This window comes from Anarhichas minor, unplaced genomic scaffold (genome assembly GCF_050575085.1).
Source record: "Anarhichas minor isolate MPS153535 unplaced genomic scaffold, ASM5057508v1 ptg000018l, whole genome shotgun sequence".
NCBI classification, from domain to species: domain Eukaryota; kingdom Metazoa; phylum Chordata; class Actinopteri; order Perciformes; family Anarhichadidae; genus Anarhichas; species Anarhichas minor.
Genome location: NW_027466464.1, coordinates 7,786,705 through 7,800,698, shown reverse-complemented (window position 1 = coordinate 7,800,698; position 13,994 = coordinate 7,786,705). Strand labels below are relative to the sequence as shown.

The following is a 13,994-nucleotide window of genomic DNA, read 5'->3' as shown; positions in this document are numbered from 1 at the left end:
CATGTGTGAAGATCTGTTGGAGAGATTGTTCATAAAGAAACATAAAATAAGTGAATTTTTGCCCTTTATACTGTTCACCACATGTACGCAGCCTCGTAACGAGGATAAAGGGGCCTAGCGCCCAACAAATCAATCCTCATGCCCGTAAATAGAAACTCACAATCCACATGTGATTTATCGGATATCCATCTATCATGTGTGCTCGCATACTTCATGTAAATGTCATGAAGCCATTTTAATAGCTTGTCTGTCACATCACACAGTATTGAGCCGGGTGAAATGGGAGAGTGAAGGATGACGAGCATGAGAGGTTGTGGCGCTGCCACTGTGAACATTTTGTAATGAAAGCCTTTTCACACTATCGGCTTTCGCTTACCCTGCTGTGCAGGATGAATGACAAGTGGATAGGTGAGGGAATTCCCGGTGAACTTTTGCTGGGTTGCAGTGGAACATTTTGGGCAAGAAAGCCTCCGTTCACACCAAGGTGGCTCAGAGGCTTAGCTTAGTTTAGCTCAAGCCCAGCCCCCTGGACAGGACATCCGTCAGTTACTATGGCTTACCCACAATCCATCTGCTGCAACAATGAATCCCTAGCAAGGAGGCAATAGAGACTATTTTTGCTCTAAGTTTTTGCTTTTTTCCTTTCTTTTCTCCTCCTCCTCCTCCAGCACATGGACAAGCCTCCTTCTATAACTGACTCCCACGTTCACTTTTGAGATGAGTGAGTCCCCTTATTAGAGATCCACAAGAAAGGCGAAAACGTGATGTATCACAATGCAAAGTAATACAAAAATAGCATAATAGTCCCTGTGAGTTTGAAACATTCCTACTCAGCCAATACGGGAACCTAATTCTCGGTAGAGCTCTAATATATATATATATATATATATATATATATATATATATATATATATATATATATATATATATATATATATATATATATATATATATATACGGGATACTTGTTGATATTTATCTAAATGATGATTAAATATGTGTCTGACACATTCAAATAACATCTGTAGCCTACTTAATCCAACGCATTTAACTTTAAACAAACTTCTTGGTAAAACATACTGATGATGCCGATTCTAAACTAGTTAATAAAGTTAAATTATTAATCTGATATGACAAAGCTTTATCTGGAAGAATGTGACTCCTGAGATTGATGACTCAAATAATATACAAATATGAATCAGGAATAGCTCCTCAACCATGAGGCCTATATGCATGTTTCTGGTTTCCTTTGAAAGGTTAGAAGCAAAGGAAGATGAATCTATTGTAAGTAAACTATCTGTGTTACCATTCCAGAGAAAATGGAGATGCAGTGAAGGAAAAAATACGATTTCTATCCTCGCTTTGTATAAAATCCAAATGTCAGAGGCATTATCACCATTAAAATGAAGATTAAGACTGAATTTCTTCTCCTACTTTTTGACTTCCACTATAACTATATAATAATCTAAAAATTGATTCTGTATCTTTTGATAAATAAATGACTATTGTTAAAATACCATACAGTCCACCCCTACTCACTTCTGACTATATCACTGCAGCAAAATCACAAATCAATCATAAGATGTAAGAACACTTAAATTATAGGTGATCGAATGCTGCAATTGGGTCTTTAATAACTTCTTCCAGTAGCCGTGGATGATATTATTAATCATCTGTCACTTACTTCAAACAATCAGGGCTGTTTTTCATTTTTAGTTCCCACCTGACAGGAGCGCTCATTATTTTAATGAATAAAGTAACTATAGTGAGAGGTGATACTATCACCTGGGTGAAGCGTTGCCGACCACACGTGTGTGTGTACACACACGAGCGGAAGTCTCAATGAGTGACGAGAGGGCGAGTGTTGTGCTGAAAATTAATGACAACTCATTAGTATGCAGAAGGAATTCCTAATTATTATCTACAATCCACTTTAATTGATCTCAGTCTACAAGGCTTGATTACCCTGCTGTGCTACAAGACCAATATCATGTTTAAAGAGGGTGCGCGCGCGCACACGCGCGCACACACACACACACACACACACACACACACACACACACACACACACACACACACACACACACACACACACACACACACACACACACACACACACACACACACACACACACACACACACACAAACTTGACTTAAATTGTAGATAGAAATCAACACTTCTAAAACAAAGTGATAAAAAAGAACAGAAGTCCTTGTATTCTTTTGACTGGATAGATAGATTAACATTGACACAATGAAAAATGTCTGTGTGTGTGTGTGCTCTCTTCATATGCGTACTGACACACTGCGCTGGGATTTGTGTGTGTGAATCTGAAGATAGATATTGTGATAAACAGAGGCACTGATTTGTTCCACTGGGATTTCGTTTGCCCGCCTCTCGTAATTGCAGAGTTGTAGACAAACACACACACACACACACACACACACCAACAGCAGACCAGCTCTGGCCTCACACTCCGCATGTTGAGCAGTCTGGCTTCATAGAAATCACGGATTCTCTCTCCTTGTTTTTAGGTTTCTGACGGTAGAGTTGAGCTTGCTGTTAGATGAAAGAGGATTTTATCAGCATCTTGGTTCTTTAATGAGAGGAATTCACTCTTAAAACAGAATTGAGGGCCAGGACATGATATAGAGATGGATTATTGAAAATTGTAAACCAATATCTATCAACCAACCAACCAACCAGCCGCAACAAATATTGCATTCAAAATATTGTTTTCCCTAGAATTAGATTTTCTTTAAATCGCAAAATGTTGCCTTGCTGACAGAATTGCAACAGATTGCAATATACTAAATCGTATATATATATATATATATGTGTACATATATATGTATATATACACACACTATAATGTGCCACATAAAAACAGTTTTCCATTGTTGCTTTACGAGCCTCTCTGTTGCATGTATTCATAGAACTTGACAATACAGTATACGAGTGTCCTGAATGATGTTCCTACTCATATTAATATTCTATCTCTTACACTGGTTCTGCATGCTTGTTGATATTCTATTTCTTAGGGTGACTTTGTAACATCTGTCCAGGGACTACAAATGAAAAACAGCCTCTTGGCTAACTCTAACAACTGAATTTGGTCGTGATGCATAATGACAATAAATGATCTTTGAATCCTTAAATCTGGTGCATTTACATGAATGTTTCATTAATGTGAACTGTCCCTACCAAATAAATCAATAATAAAAACTAAAAGCGTGTTACGTTTACCACAGGGGTTTGGGGATGAGATGTGTGGGCATGAATAAGAGTCTTGGTCAATGGGGCGTGACCTCTGCTTCCTCTCCCTTCCTTATCCTTAAAGAGCAACGGAACAGTACCTTTAAAAGAGTGCTGCTTTGGCAGTTTGGCATCACCAGTGGCCATATAACTTTACTACTCGTAGTAAAAACTGATGACAGTGTTATACAGTGTTGTACATTGTAGACCCAGCATCATTTTGCCATTTATTGGAATTTGTTATACCAACCTAACAGCATAATTACCTGTGATTCATACGTGCCATTATACTTACCTCCAACATTACACGACACAATTCTAGCCCTGAAAAGTGAACTTGTTAAGCTTTTGAAGAACATGTGTACATTAAAAATAAAATAAAACACCAATAAGTACTTCTGGTGCCGACTAGTGGGGGTAACAAGGTTACATATAAGGTAACAAGGTTTAATCAACTAGTCGACTAATCGCGTTGTATGCGAGTTGAAGGTTCATCCCTTCAATGACCTGAAACAGTTGAAACGAGGTGAAGTGTAAATTCAATGGGGATGTTGACTTGTGAGTTAAAGAGTAAGATATGAGCGCAGTTTAAATGTCAACTGAAGTGTAAACACCAGAAGCAGTTGAACTGTCACAAAATGAAAGCAGTTGAACTGTGAGTTGGAGAGATGAATGCATTTGAAGTGTCGGTTGATGGGAGAGCACTGAAAGCAGTTAAAATGTAATTTGAAATGTATGAGACGAAAGGAATCGAGGAGCGATCCGATGACGAATGCCGTTGACGCATCGATCGAGATGAAGGCTGTCGATGTGTAAGCACTGAAAGCGGTAAAAGTAGTTGAAGCGTAAGTGAAAGTCTAAGCAATGAAAGCGAGAAAGGTATGAAAGAATTAAAGTGTGGAATCCCTTCCTTAGTTATATTTATTCATGTTGTGAATGTGTGTGTATGGGTGTCTTTACCTGGTTGTCCTTCTGTCTCTGCTCCATCACAGGATACTCTGTGACCGCCGTAGATGGGATGGCCAGCTTGGCCTCGCACTGTTGCAACCATGCCAACAGTGTCGATATGGTTTCCTTATAGCGAGCCGGCGGCAAGCTCTCCAAAACTACAGAGAGACAGAGACGTGTGTCAGTGCAAATGACACCTTTTACTTTAATATCGGAGCAAATGCAGAAATACCAGCCTGAATACATATCTCATAATTACAGATCTTCTATCCTGCAGTGTGAGAAGATGCTGCTGTGCTAGGCGGTTATGGGAAAGTGTGTCTTTCTGAACTCATTCATAATTCATTTCAATATTTTTGTATTCACCTGTCTGTATGACTTTTCCACACTCAAAGAAATAATTGGGCCTATTTCGTCGCGTTAAAGTTAAAATATGCTTTTGTGTACAGTTGTAAAGAACCCATTGAGGAACAAAAACCCTCTTTTGCTGCTAAAGTGCTCGATATGGCTTCACCGGTTGACACCCTGCATTCTTTTTGACAGGCTGACGAGCTGGGCTGGAATTTGTGGTATTGTCCTGAGCTGGTTCTGTGCTTCTATATACAATTGTATCTGTATTTTGGACATACATTCATGGTCGCCAGATGACAAACCCTACAGACGTTGGTGTTCTCGGCATCCACTTGATGTTGAGCTCAATACTTTGGTTTATGACCAAATATCTTCAAACCTAATGACACATTAGCCTCAGCTGCACTGTGTTTAGTGCGTATTACCAAATGTTAGCATGCTAACATGCTAAACAAAGATGGCGAACATTTTCAACATTGTACCTGCTAAACATGTTGGCGTGGGTGAGAAAAGTGCAGTGTGTGGCACGATGGGAGAAGCTTTCCGAGTGAGTACAAAAGTACCGTTTGTCTGTCAGCATCTTTCTCCCCACCCTCTCTGTGTCAGTTTATCTCTTTTTTGTTTTCTCATTTATTTCCATCATTCTCTTCCTCTTTAATGCAAATAGCTTTCTGCTCTTATTTAGTTTCAGCGACTGTCTGATTTAGTTGCATCTCGTCTCGATGGCTGCAGCTTCAGTCTCGTTAAGTCTCGTTGTCAGTGTTTTCACAGAGAGCATCTTCATAAACACGGTGAGAGTAGCACTGCAAATTGGACCAAATGACTCATTCTCACTAGTTGCTCACCATGAAGACGGGTAAATGGATGTAACCGCACGGCTGAGCGCTTACTGACTGTTCAGATGAGTCGATCCAGCTCTGAAATTGGCCTTGTGACGCGTCTGAAACTGACACGTCCAACACTAACACTACAGGGCTACCTAGAGGGCCAAAGTTTGAGTATGTAAAATGCTTGAAACTTTGCTAAATTACATGATAGTCGAGGGGAACTGTCAGAGCCATGTAGGTCCTCAGAGAGGGTCTAAGGTCAATCAAAACCTATTTGTGAAAGATGTTGCTTCCCAAAAAGCCCAAACAGCATTTCCCCATCACCAACATAAAAGGATACCTCTCTAAAACCTTTGACAGGACACCTGATGTATGTTTGTAAAACTTTTCCACAGCCTAGAAAGCTATTTTTATGTGTGTGTCTACCCAATGAAATGTAAGAAGGGATGAATACAAAAGGGCCTTTTGTAGGTTGTACATGATGACCTACATAAGTGTGCGCGATCGTGCACAAAACGTCAAATACCACGACATACAGACTCAAAATGTTGCTTTAAATTGGGCGCTACAGACACAATCATTTTTGATCAGTCCAGTCATAGATGACTCAGCAGAATGAGTCGTGGTTGCTCGTAGTGGCGGCAGCTGTTGAAAACCTTCACAGAACATGTAGGTGTTCTAGCGAAAGCCTTCCATACATTTGAAATATACTCATCTGCAAATCCCTGCAAATCCCCAACGGATAGTTTTTTGGAGGGTTGTCGACATGAGGGCATAATGGAGAGTCTGGTTAAAGCTTTTGCTTTGCAGTTTCAGGTGCGCTTTTTCAACTCGTCAGTACTCAATCAGAATCAGCTTTATTGGCCATGTATGCGTACGCTGGATGTGATTTTTCTGTGACAGGTGGATGCTGGCACAGTGAGCCGGGAGAGTTTGGGTTTGAGTATTTCCGGGATGATGGTGTTGAACGCTGAGCTGAAGTCCACAAACAGAACCCTTGTATATGACCCTGGGGAGTCGAGGTGTTGCAGCATGTAGTTTTTTAAGTGAGCAGAGATGCAGTGTCTCACCAGAGGATGCCTCAACAAGGTGGATGATTGTTGCAATTTTTTTTTTATCATTCTGAAAAAGGCTATTCATAGTTAGAGAACGGTTTCAAAGTGTTCAGTTGATTTTCAGCCTGGGAAATAAAATGCCGACTATAATATCAGCATTACAGCACAATAAGCGATGTTTCCTGGCAGATTGATTTATCAGATACGCCACGCTGTGCCGTGCATGAATGATTTGTGCTGGTAATTGGAGAGCAGATCGTACGGAATCAGTGGTGCATTCATCCCCGCATCTACCCACGCTGAGAGACGTCGCTGTAGGCCGCAGATCTCAATGCATTCGCTCCGAGTGTGTCTGTGCTGAATGTTGGGTGGCTGTTGTTGGTAGGGACATTTGCCACTCTGAATCTGTCCGATGCAGCGTGTGGGCTACAACGGGCTGTCAAGGCCGACTTTCAGCAGCGGGAATCTGAACACTTGTATATAGCTACAGTTAATGGCATGCATGCTGTTTCAGTGACTTTTTGAAGGTGAACCACACTTCTAGATTAATGCCGTTTGTTGAATATCTAATTAAACTCTAATTTCAGAATTAAAGCTGTGAAATCACAGAGCTTGATACTTTAAAAGTCCTCCGACATATTGTTTAAACACATTTGCTTTTGTTTGGAATGGATTGAAGGGTAGTTAAGTTTTATCTGGCAACTGAAATGCCTTGCTTCATAAAATGTTCAGACTTTTACTATTTTTTTCAGAGAACTTTTACATCCATTTAGATAAATCATCACTTGAAGTTCATTGTTTAATATCTCGAGGGCAGCCAGTCTGTAAGGCTGCTGTCATTTGTCATCCAACGATGCAGGGATTTGCCTACAAAGATGAAATACTTGGTATTAAACTTAATGTATCATTGGGTACCTACTGAATACTAATATGATCAATTGTTCCTCCAGGAACGTGCGCTGTACTGAGGAAAACAACAGAAATGTCCTGGATGGAGTCAACTCTCTTTAGTCTGATTTAAAATGATATTGTATTTTAGGTTGTATTTTGTTACCGTTTTAAAGGCATTAATGTTCATTTCTTATTGACTTGCAGTGGTTTAATAATATTATTGAGGCATCGGTGCATCCCAATATATCAGCAGGCAAGTGTATTGTCATAGGTGATAAGAATGATGTCCAAAAATAAGACCCATGTTTAAAAAAAGAAGAAAAATCCTTAAAATTAGAAGAATGCAGCCCTTTCTCTAACAGACGGTACCACCAACTAATGAAATGAAGCATGCCTAAACAAAATCAGGGTTCCACAAGGTTTGAGTTTTTGCAGTCGGCGTCTCTCCTCTCTCACCCATGTGTAACTGCCGCTCTCTCGCCCTCAGATCCTCCAGGACCTCGTGGTAGTGCTCTTTGAAGGCATCGATGTCGGCGTCCAGGAAGGCTGACGGGTCCTCCTCCCCTTCCTTCTCCTCTTTCAGCTGCTTCAGCTGCTTCTCTAGAAGGTCCACCTGGGGCTGCAGGGAGGCCAGGCGAGCCACCTCCTCCTGCCGGACAAGGAGAAGGAAAAGGGTCACATCAAGGATGAACCAACACAGCATGACTTTGTTGTTACTATGGGACATTTTGGGGAAGAAAAAAAACAAAACTCCAGGTAATATATCCATACTCGTCCAACAAGAGCTGATCTGTGGAAACATTTTGTGTTATCATTTTTAAGCTCCACTCCATTTTCCTTATGCTAAATCAGTTGTATTTTACAGAAATGTAGAGTCCCAACTGTTAATGAACAGGAAGCCAAGCAGTAAATTGGACCAGCTCAGCAAAACCGAAATGTAGCTGTGAAACTTTTCTCCCTTAACTGTACAAAGAGAACAGGAAGAAATCAGCTGATTCAATAGCAATAACTACAGTATTTTCGCAGTTGGCTACGTTTGTAACGTAGCTAAATTTACGTAGCCTACATCATTTAAATAAATGGTTGAGTATGCTACGTTTGGAACGTAGCTTAACTTACATAAACAACTACCTAAATTATGTAGACTAAGTAAGCTACGTTTGTAACGTAGCTAAATTTATGTAGCCTACATCATTTAAATAAATGGCTGAGTATGCTACGCGTGGAACGTAGATTAATTTATGGAACGAAGCTTAAATTGCATAGCCTACATAATGGAAGTAAATGGCTAAGTAGGCTACATTTGTACGGTAGCCTAATTTACGTAGCCTACATAATTGATGTAGTCGTCTAAGAAGGCTACATTTGGAACATAGCTTAATTTAGGTAGTCTACATAATTTAAGTAGTTGGCTAAGTAGTGTGCTAATTAGGTTACATTAGTTGTAACTTAACTTACTTAGCCTCCGTAATTTAACATAAGTCAACGTTGACTTTTGGTTTCCTGGGTGAAAGTCCCTTGTTAGCAGTGAGTAATGTTTTCTTGGTAACACTGGCTGGTGTTGCTTAAGTAACTTCCCCAAGACCAATAAAGACAGATCCGCTGTCATTAGGCTAAACTCTAAATTGAATCCTTACACTTTTACTCTTGTGTGTTTTAATCCACAAACATACACCCTATTAACTTCAATCCCGCCCCACTTTACCACTTAATCTTGTCTGACAGCTGTAGAGTTAAGTGCTGTCAGCTACAGATAACTGGGATAATAAGAGGGATCAGTCCAGGTGAGTTGCAGGATGTGGCAGGTAGGGCAGGTTAATATTCACTGAACTGTCCTGGGGTGAAGGCTTTGAATGCAGCTCAGTCTTATCCCCCTGTAACAGTGAGTCAGGAAAGACTCTAGCCTAAAGCCAAGAGACTCACTCCTTATTCATGAGTAATGTTAGAGAACACAAGCATTTATAACCTCGACAGAATATATTTTCATAAGCTGACAGTTTGCTGTTGGGAAGGTTGTCTTAAAAGTTTCAGTAAATATTTTATTTTTTCGCTGAAATCTTTCCTGTTGAATGTAAAGATAGGAGCTCGGAAAGGATTTACGTGTGGGAGCAAGTTGTGTGTTTTCCATTTGTGTGTATGGAAATGAAAATGTGTGGGCGCACACATTTTCACCAAACCTTGTTGGTGTGAATTTGTCTGCGGTGGAAGCGAGACATACTGTCGAAGAAAACTTTCAGCACGCCATCTCTTTTCATTCGCCTCTCTTTCATTCTTCCTTCTTCCTAATCTGTCCATTCTTCTTTCTCTATTACTTTAAAAGCTGTCTCCCCTTCTCTTGCATCTGTGGCATTTACCCTCCCCATACCTCCCCTTCTTATGTCCTCTCTCTCACTTTAATTATGCCTCCCGTCCTCTCATCTCTCCTTGTTTTTTTCCTCCTGTTTGTCACTTCTCTTCTCCTGTTGTTTAGATGTTACTGAAATGAAACCGTGTGTGTGTGTGTGTTCAATGCCAGTCAATACTGCTGCACTTTAAGCCGCCCACTCATTGACGGACTAATTTGGTTTAAAGCAAGAGTCCGACAATCCCCCCCAAATTGCTAAATTGGCATCATTAAACGTATGCAGAATCACCTATTAGTCATTCCTTTTTGCAACGTTCCCATGAATGTACAGACTGCTATCACTAGCTTTGATATTGAAGAAAACTTTAAATCCTTATTATTATTATTATTATTCTGAGGCACGTTCTGCAGTCATAATCCCACTGAGTCCCAGTGATTTCTTATCGGATTTATGGACTTTTATTTGCAACTCGCTACACTGGAAATATTGCGTTTCTTAGTGTAAGTCACAGTGAATCCAAAAATATGTTTGTATTACGAGAACTGACTGAGTTATGACTCCAAGAATGAGTATGATTTTGACATAGATTTGCCTCACGTCTCTCCCTTTGCACCTCCCCCTTCAACTCCCCTGTTCTTCCTTGGGGAGGCCCCACAGTCAGCTGAAAAGATCGATTCCGCAATCGATCCCCATATCTGTGCGACGCCAGGAGACAATCCGCTTAGCCGAGCAGATCAACAGGAAGCAGGGGAAAACTACGGAAGCCCTCGTAGGAAAGTGAGAAAAAAAATCTGGTGAACCACTCCGACCAGTCTGATCTAAACCGTTTTCTCTCTAGTGTTTATGTTTACACCAATAAGCACAATAAAAATGTTCCTCAGAAAACCTATTTCCCACCTGTTTTTAAAAAGGAACTTTTTTTTTTTTACCTGTTCTTCAGTCGTGTACACAAGACGAGAAAACAACTTAGATCCGACTTAGAAAATGGATCAACAGAATAGTTTTTCTCCCTTGCCCTTCAGGGCTTCCGTAGGAAACAGCTAACCTGACTCTGTCAAAAGTTTCAAGAATTTGATGACCCCCCACCTTTAAAGTTCACTAAATATTAACACATTGTATCTGGTTTATTCAATCTGCACACCAACAGGAAAGTGTAAATGAAATAATTTAGCTTTAGGTCAATCAATGTTACAATAAATGGCTCTACTTTCTTCGCTATCATCCTTTACTAAGAGGAACATAGAGAAGAAGTTCACTTCATTTAGTCTGTGTTGGAATAAAATGAAAATACTTACAGAAAAGTGCTGTGATAGACAGATGCATGCAAAGAGACAACACGCCAAATAAATAAGGATACAGAAGAAATAAAGGTATAGAATAAAAAAAGCTAACAACAATTGGATTTCAACAAAAAAAGAAATGCTTTTGTGTGAGCAAAGAATAATGGATCACCCGGAGACAGTTTGTTTCACTCACCAGGCATCGGTCCAGTTGTACTTTGAGTGGTTCTGGTTCAGATGCTGGCGGTACCTGGACTTTGAGCCAGTTCTCACTGCATTCCACAGCCTGCTCACACTGCTCATACAAGCTGTAGAAGGCCAGCACCTGTGAGACACACACACATGGTAACACACAGTTAGAATAAAAGTGAAAATAAACAAAGCCTCTGTTTATTTCCCACACAAAGACACAAGCAAACACCAACACAACATCTGTCTTGTTTCAGAAAAACTCTTTCCTAGTTTGCAGTAGAGCTGCACGATGAGTCAGAATGACCAAACCTGTGGTACCCTCACGCTCATATCACATTGGAATTCTAACTCTCTACATGGGTAGCAATTTGTTTTGGTCAAAGTCTCATTTGTCATTACAGTACTGTAAATGTCTCTGCCCAACGACACTTTGACATGTGGACTGAAAGGTGCCAGCGATCGGACCCCCGATGCTCCAATTGGAAGACGACCCGCTCTACCTGTGAGCCACATGTACGTGTGTGTACCTTTGTCTGGTAAGCCAGCCATAACAGCTTGTCTGCCAACAGGGCACAGAATCCCAACCAGCGCTGGTTCAGCTGCTCCGCTGCCTGGGCAATGTCATCAGCACGACTCCCCTCTGTGGGGGGGGGGGGACGACAGAAAAAGAGAGTGGGCTGTCAACACACACACACACACACACACGCGCACACACACACACACACACACACACACACACACACACACACACACACACACACACACACACACACACACACACACACACACACACACACACGACTGGTCTCTCTGTAGGACATAAATATACACACACACACTATGCACACAAAATGTGGTGAATGTCATCTGTAGAGGTGAGGTGAGCTATCAATATTCTGCACAAAATGTGAGCTCCAAAAGCTGTGTACATACACACACACACACACTTATCTCACACTCACCGCCAACATTTTTTTTTTTTATGTAAATGGCCAATTTGAGGTCCACGTAAAAGTCCAGTGCCCGGAAAATGAAAACCTCTAAGAGGTTCCAGGAGGGAATAATCAATGCTAAAGTTGTACGAGGATGGATTCACGCTCCTGCCTCTAAAAGGGTAACTTGAAGCCCATCGGCCAGATGATAATTGGACCTGGAAGGTAGCATCGTGGCTCGCATGTCTCCAGATTGCTTCTTCTTCCTGTAACCGTGCCTCCATTAGGTTCCATTTACACGTCAAGCAGTTGGTTGATGCTGTTTTCTAGCACAGGCTACTATAAATACAGTAGCATACGCTTAATGCTGGATAAGCATTAAATGCATCCTCGAAATGAAAGGATCCCACATACACTGCTCTGCTGAAAATGTCCTCCTATTTGAGTCACTTTTGCTAAAAACCTAATGGTTTGACAATTTGTAAAATATCGTATTTTTTGCCGAGAGTTAGACGAGTGGATTGTTACCACCCTCATGTCTGTAGGGTAAACAGCAGCAGATTAGCTTAGCTTAGCATAACAACTGGGAGCAAGGGGGAAAGCGTGGCTCTGCTCACACTAAATTCTGCCTCCCTCTTAAGCACACTCATTCAAATATTATACCTCATTTGTTTAATCTGTTTCCAGAAGTTGAGCAATATTCTGGCGTGTTCTGTTTGGATGGTGGTTACAGCAGTGACAGTGAAAAGTATAAATTGAGTGATTCTCTGCTTTCAAAAGCCCCAATAATCGCACAAGGACAGAGGAGAGGACGAACGAGGAGAAACATCTCTCTCTTTCTGTCTGGTCCTCTATCAGTGTTTCTATGGAGACAAGGAGAGAGGGTGGGACAGGTGGAGGCGTTGCCATGGGGACAGACAGGGTGTGTGCGTGCGCTGTGTGTGTGTGTGCACGTATGTGAATGAGCGCGTGTGAGAGTGCACGTTACCCTGCTCGGCCAGGGTCTGCGCCGTGCGCGTTGCTTCTTGGAGCTTTCGGTACTTCTCCGGCCGCTCTCGTTCTATCGCCTGAGACAGAGAGGTAGAGAGAGAGAGATTATTATTTATTACAAAGAAAACCAATGTCCAATTCAGCAGACTATTACTTCCACTTCCTGTGGCTTTTCATCAACCTCTGACCTTCTTCAAACCGCCGATCCTCTGATTGAAGGACGACCCTGCTCTACCACTGAGCCACAGTGTTTTATTCATGGCAGCTCAATATCTTGCTATACTGATGGAATTAGCTGAATTCATGAAATCATTAAGAAAAGACTTCCAACATGGAGAAAGGGCGGCATTTGTATTGTTTTGTTTGCTAAGCTAAGCAACAGCTGGCTCTAGCATTTACAGTGGTGTACGGACACGAGAGTGGTATCGACTGTCTCATCTGTCGTCAAAGAAAGTGAATTTTTCCCATAATGAGCTGTTCCTTTAAAGGTCCGGTGTTTCAGATTGAGTGGTAAGGTTGCAGATTGCAACCAGCTGAATACCCCTCCACTCAGCACCCCCTTTCAAAGCGTATCAGAGAAAAGTAGGAACGTGAAAGGCTCTTAGTAGAACTAGTGTTTGGTTTCTATTCTGAGCTACTGTAGAAACATGCTCTGTGAAGAGGACACACTATGTAGATACGAAGGGCTCATTCTAAGCCAACAAAAACACAATCATTCTTACTTTCAGCTGATTATACACAAATAGAAACATAGTTATGAATATAAAAGTCAGTTTCAAAATATCCTCTCCAATGGAGAGATCCAACACCTTAAGCGTGTGAATAGGTTGAAATCCTCCAGACTCATTTTGCTTCCTAAAGTGGTGTCCTGGAAGAATTTAAAGCTGTTTATTATACGAGCTGCAGCAGAGAGCCGAGCAGACAGC

At 41.1% G+C, this 13,994-nt stretch overlaps 1 protein-coding gene across 1 annotated transcript in view; it reads right to left on the bottom strand.

The window, feature by feature from the left end:
- Positions 1–13,994, bottom strand: part of dmd (dystrophin) — a 128,379-nt gene that overhangs the window by 77,596 nt on the left and 36,789 nt on the right. The window contains exons 16-20 of the mRNA XM_076095112.1: positions 13,067–13,145; positions 11,674–11,786; positions 11,151–11,279; positions 7,786–7,978; positions 4,218–4,363 (exon numbers count right to left, since the gene is read on the bottom strand). Of these exons, the coding sequence (XP_075951227.1) occupies positions 4,218–4,363; positions 7,786–7,978; positions 11,151–11,279; positions 11,674–11,786; positions 13,067–13,145 (660 nt within the window). The remainder of the gene's footprint in view (positions 1–4,217; positions 4,364–7,785; positions 7,979–11,150; positions 11,280–11,673; positions 11,787–13,066; positions 13,146–13,994) is intronic.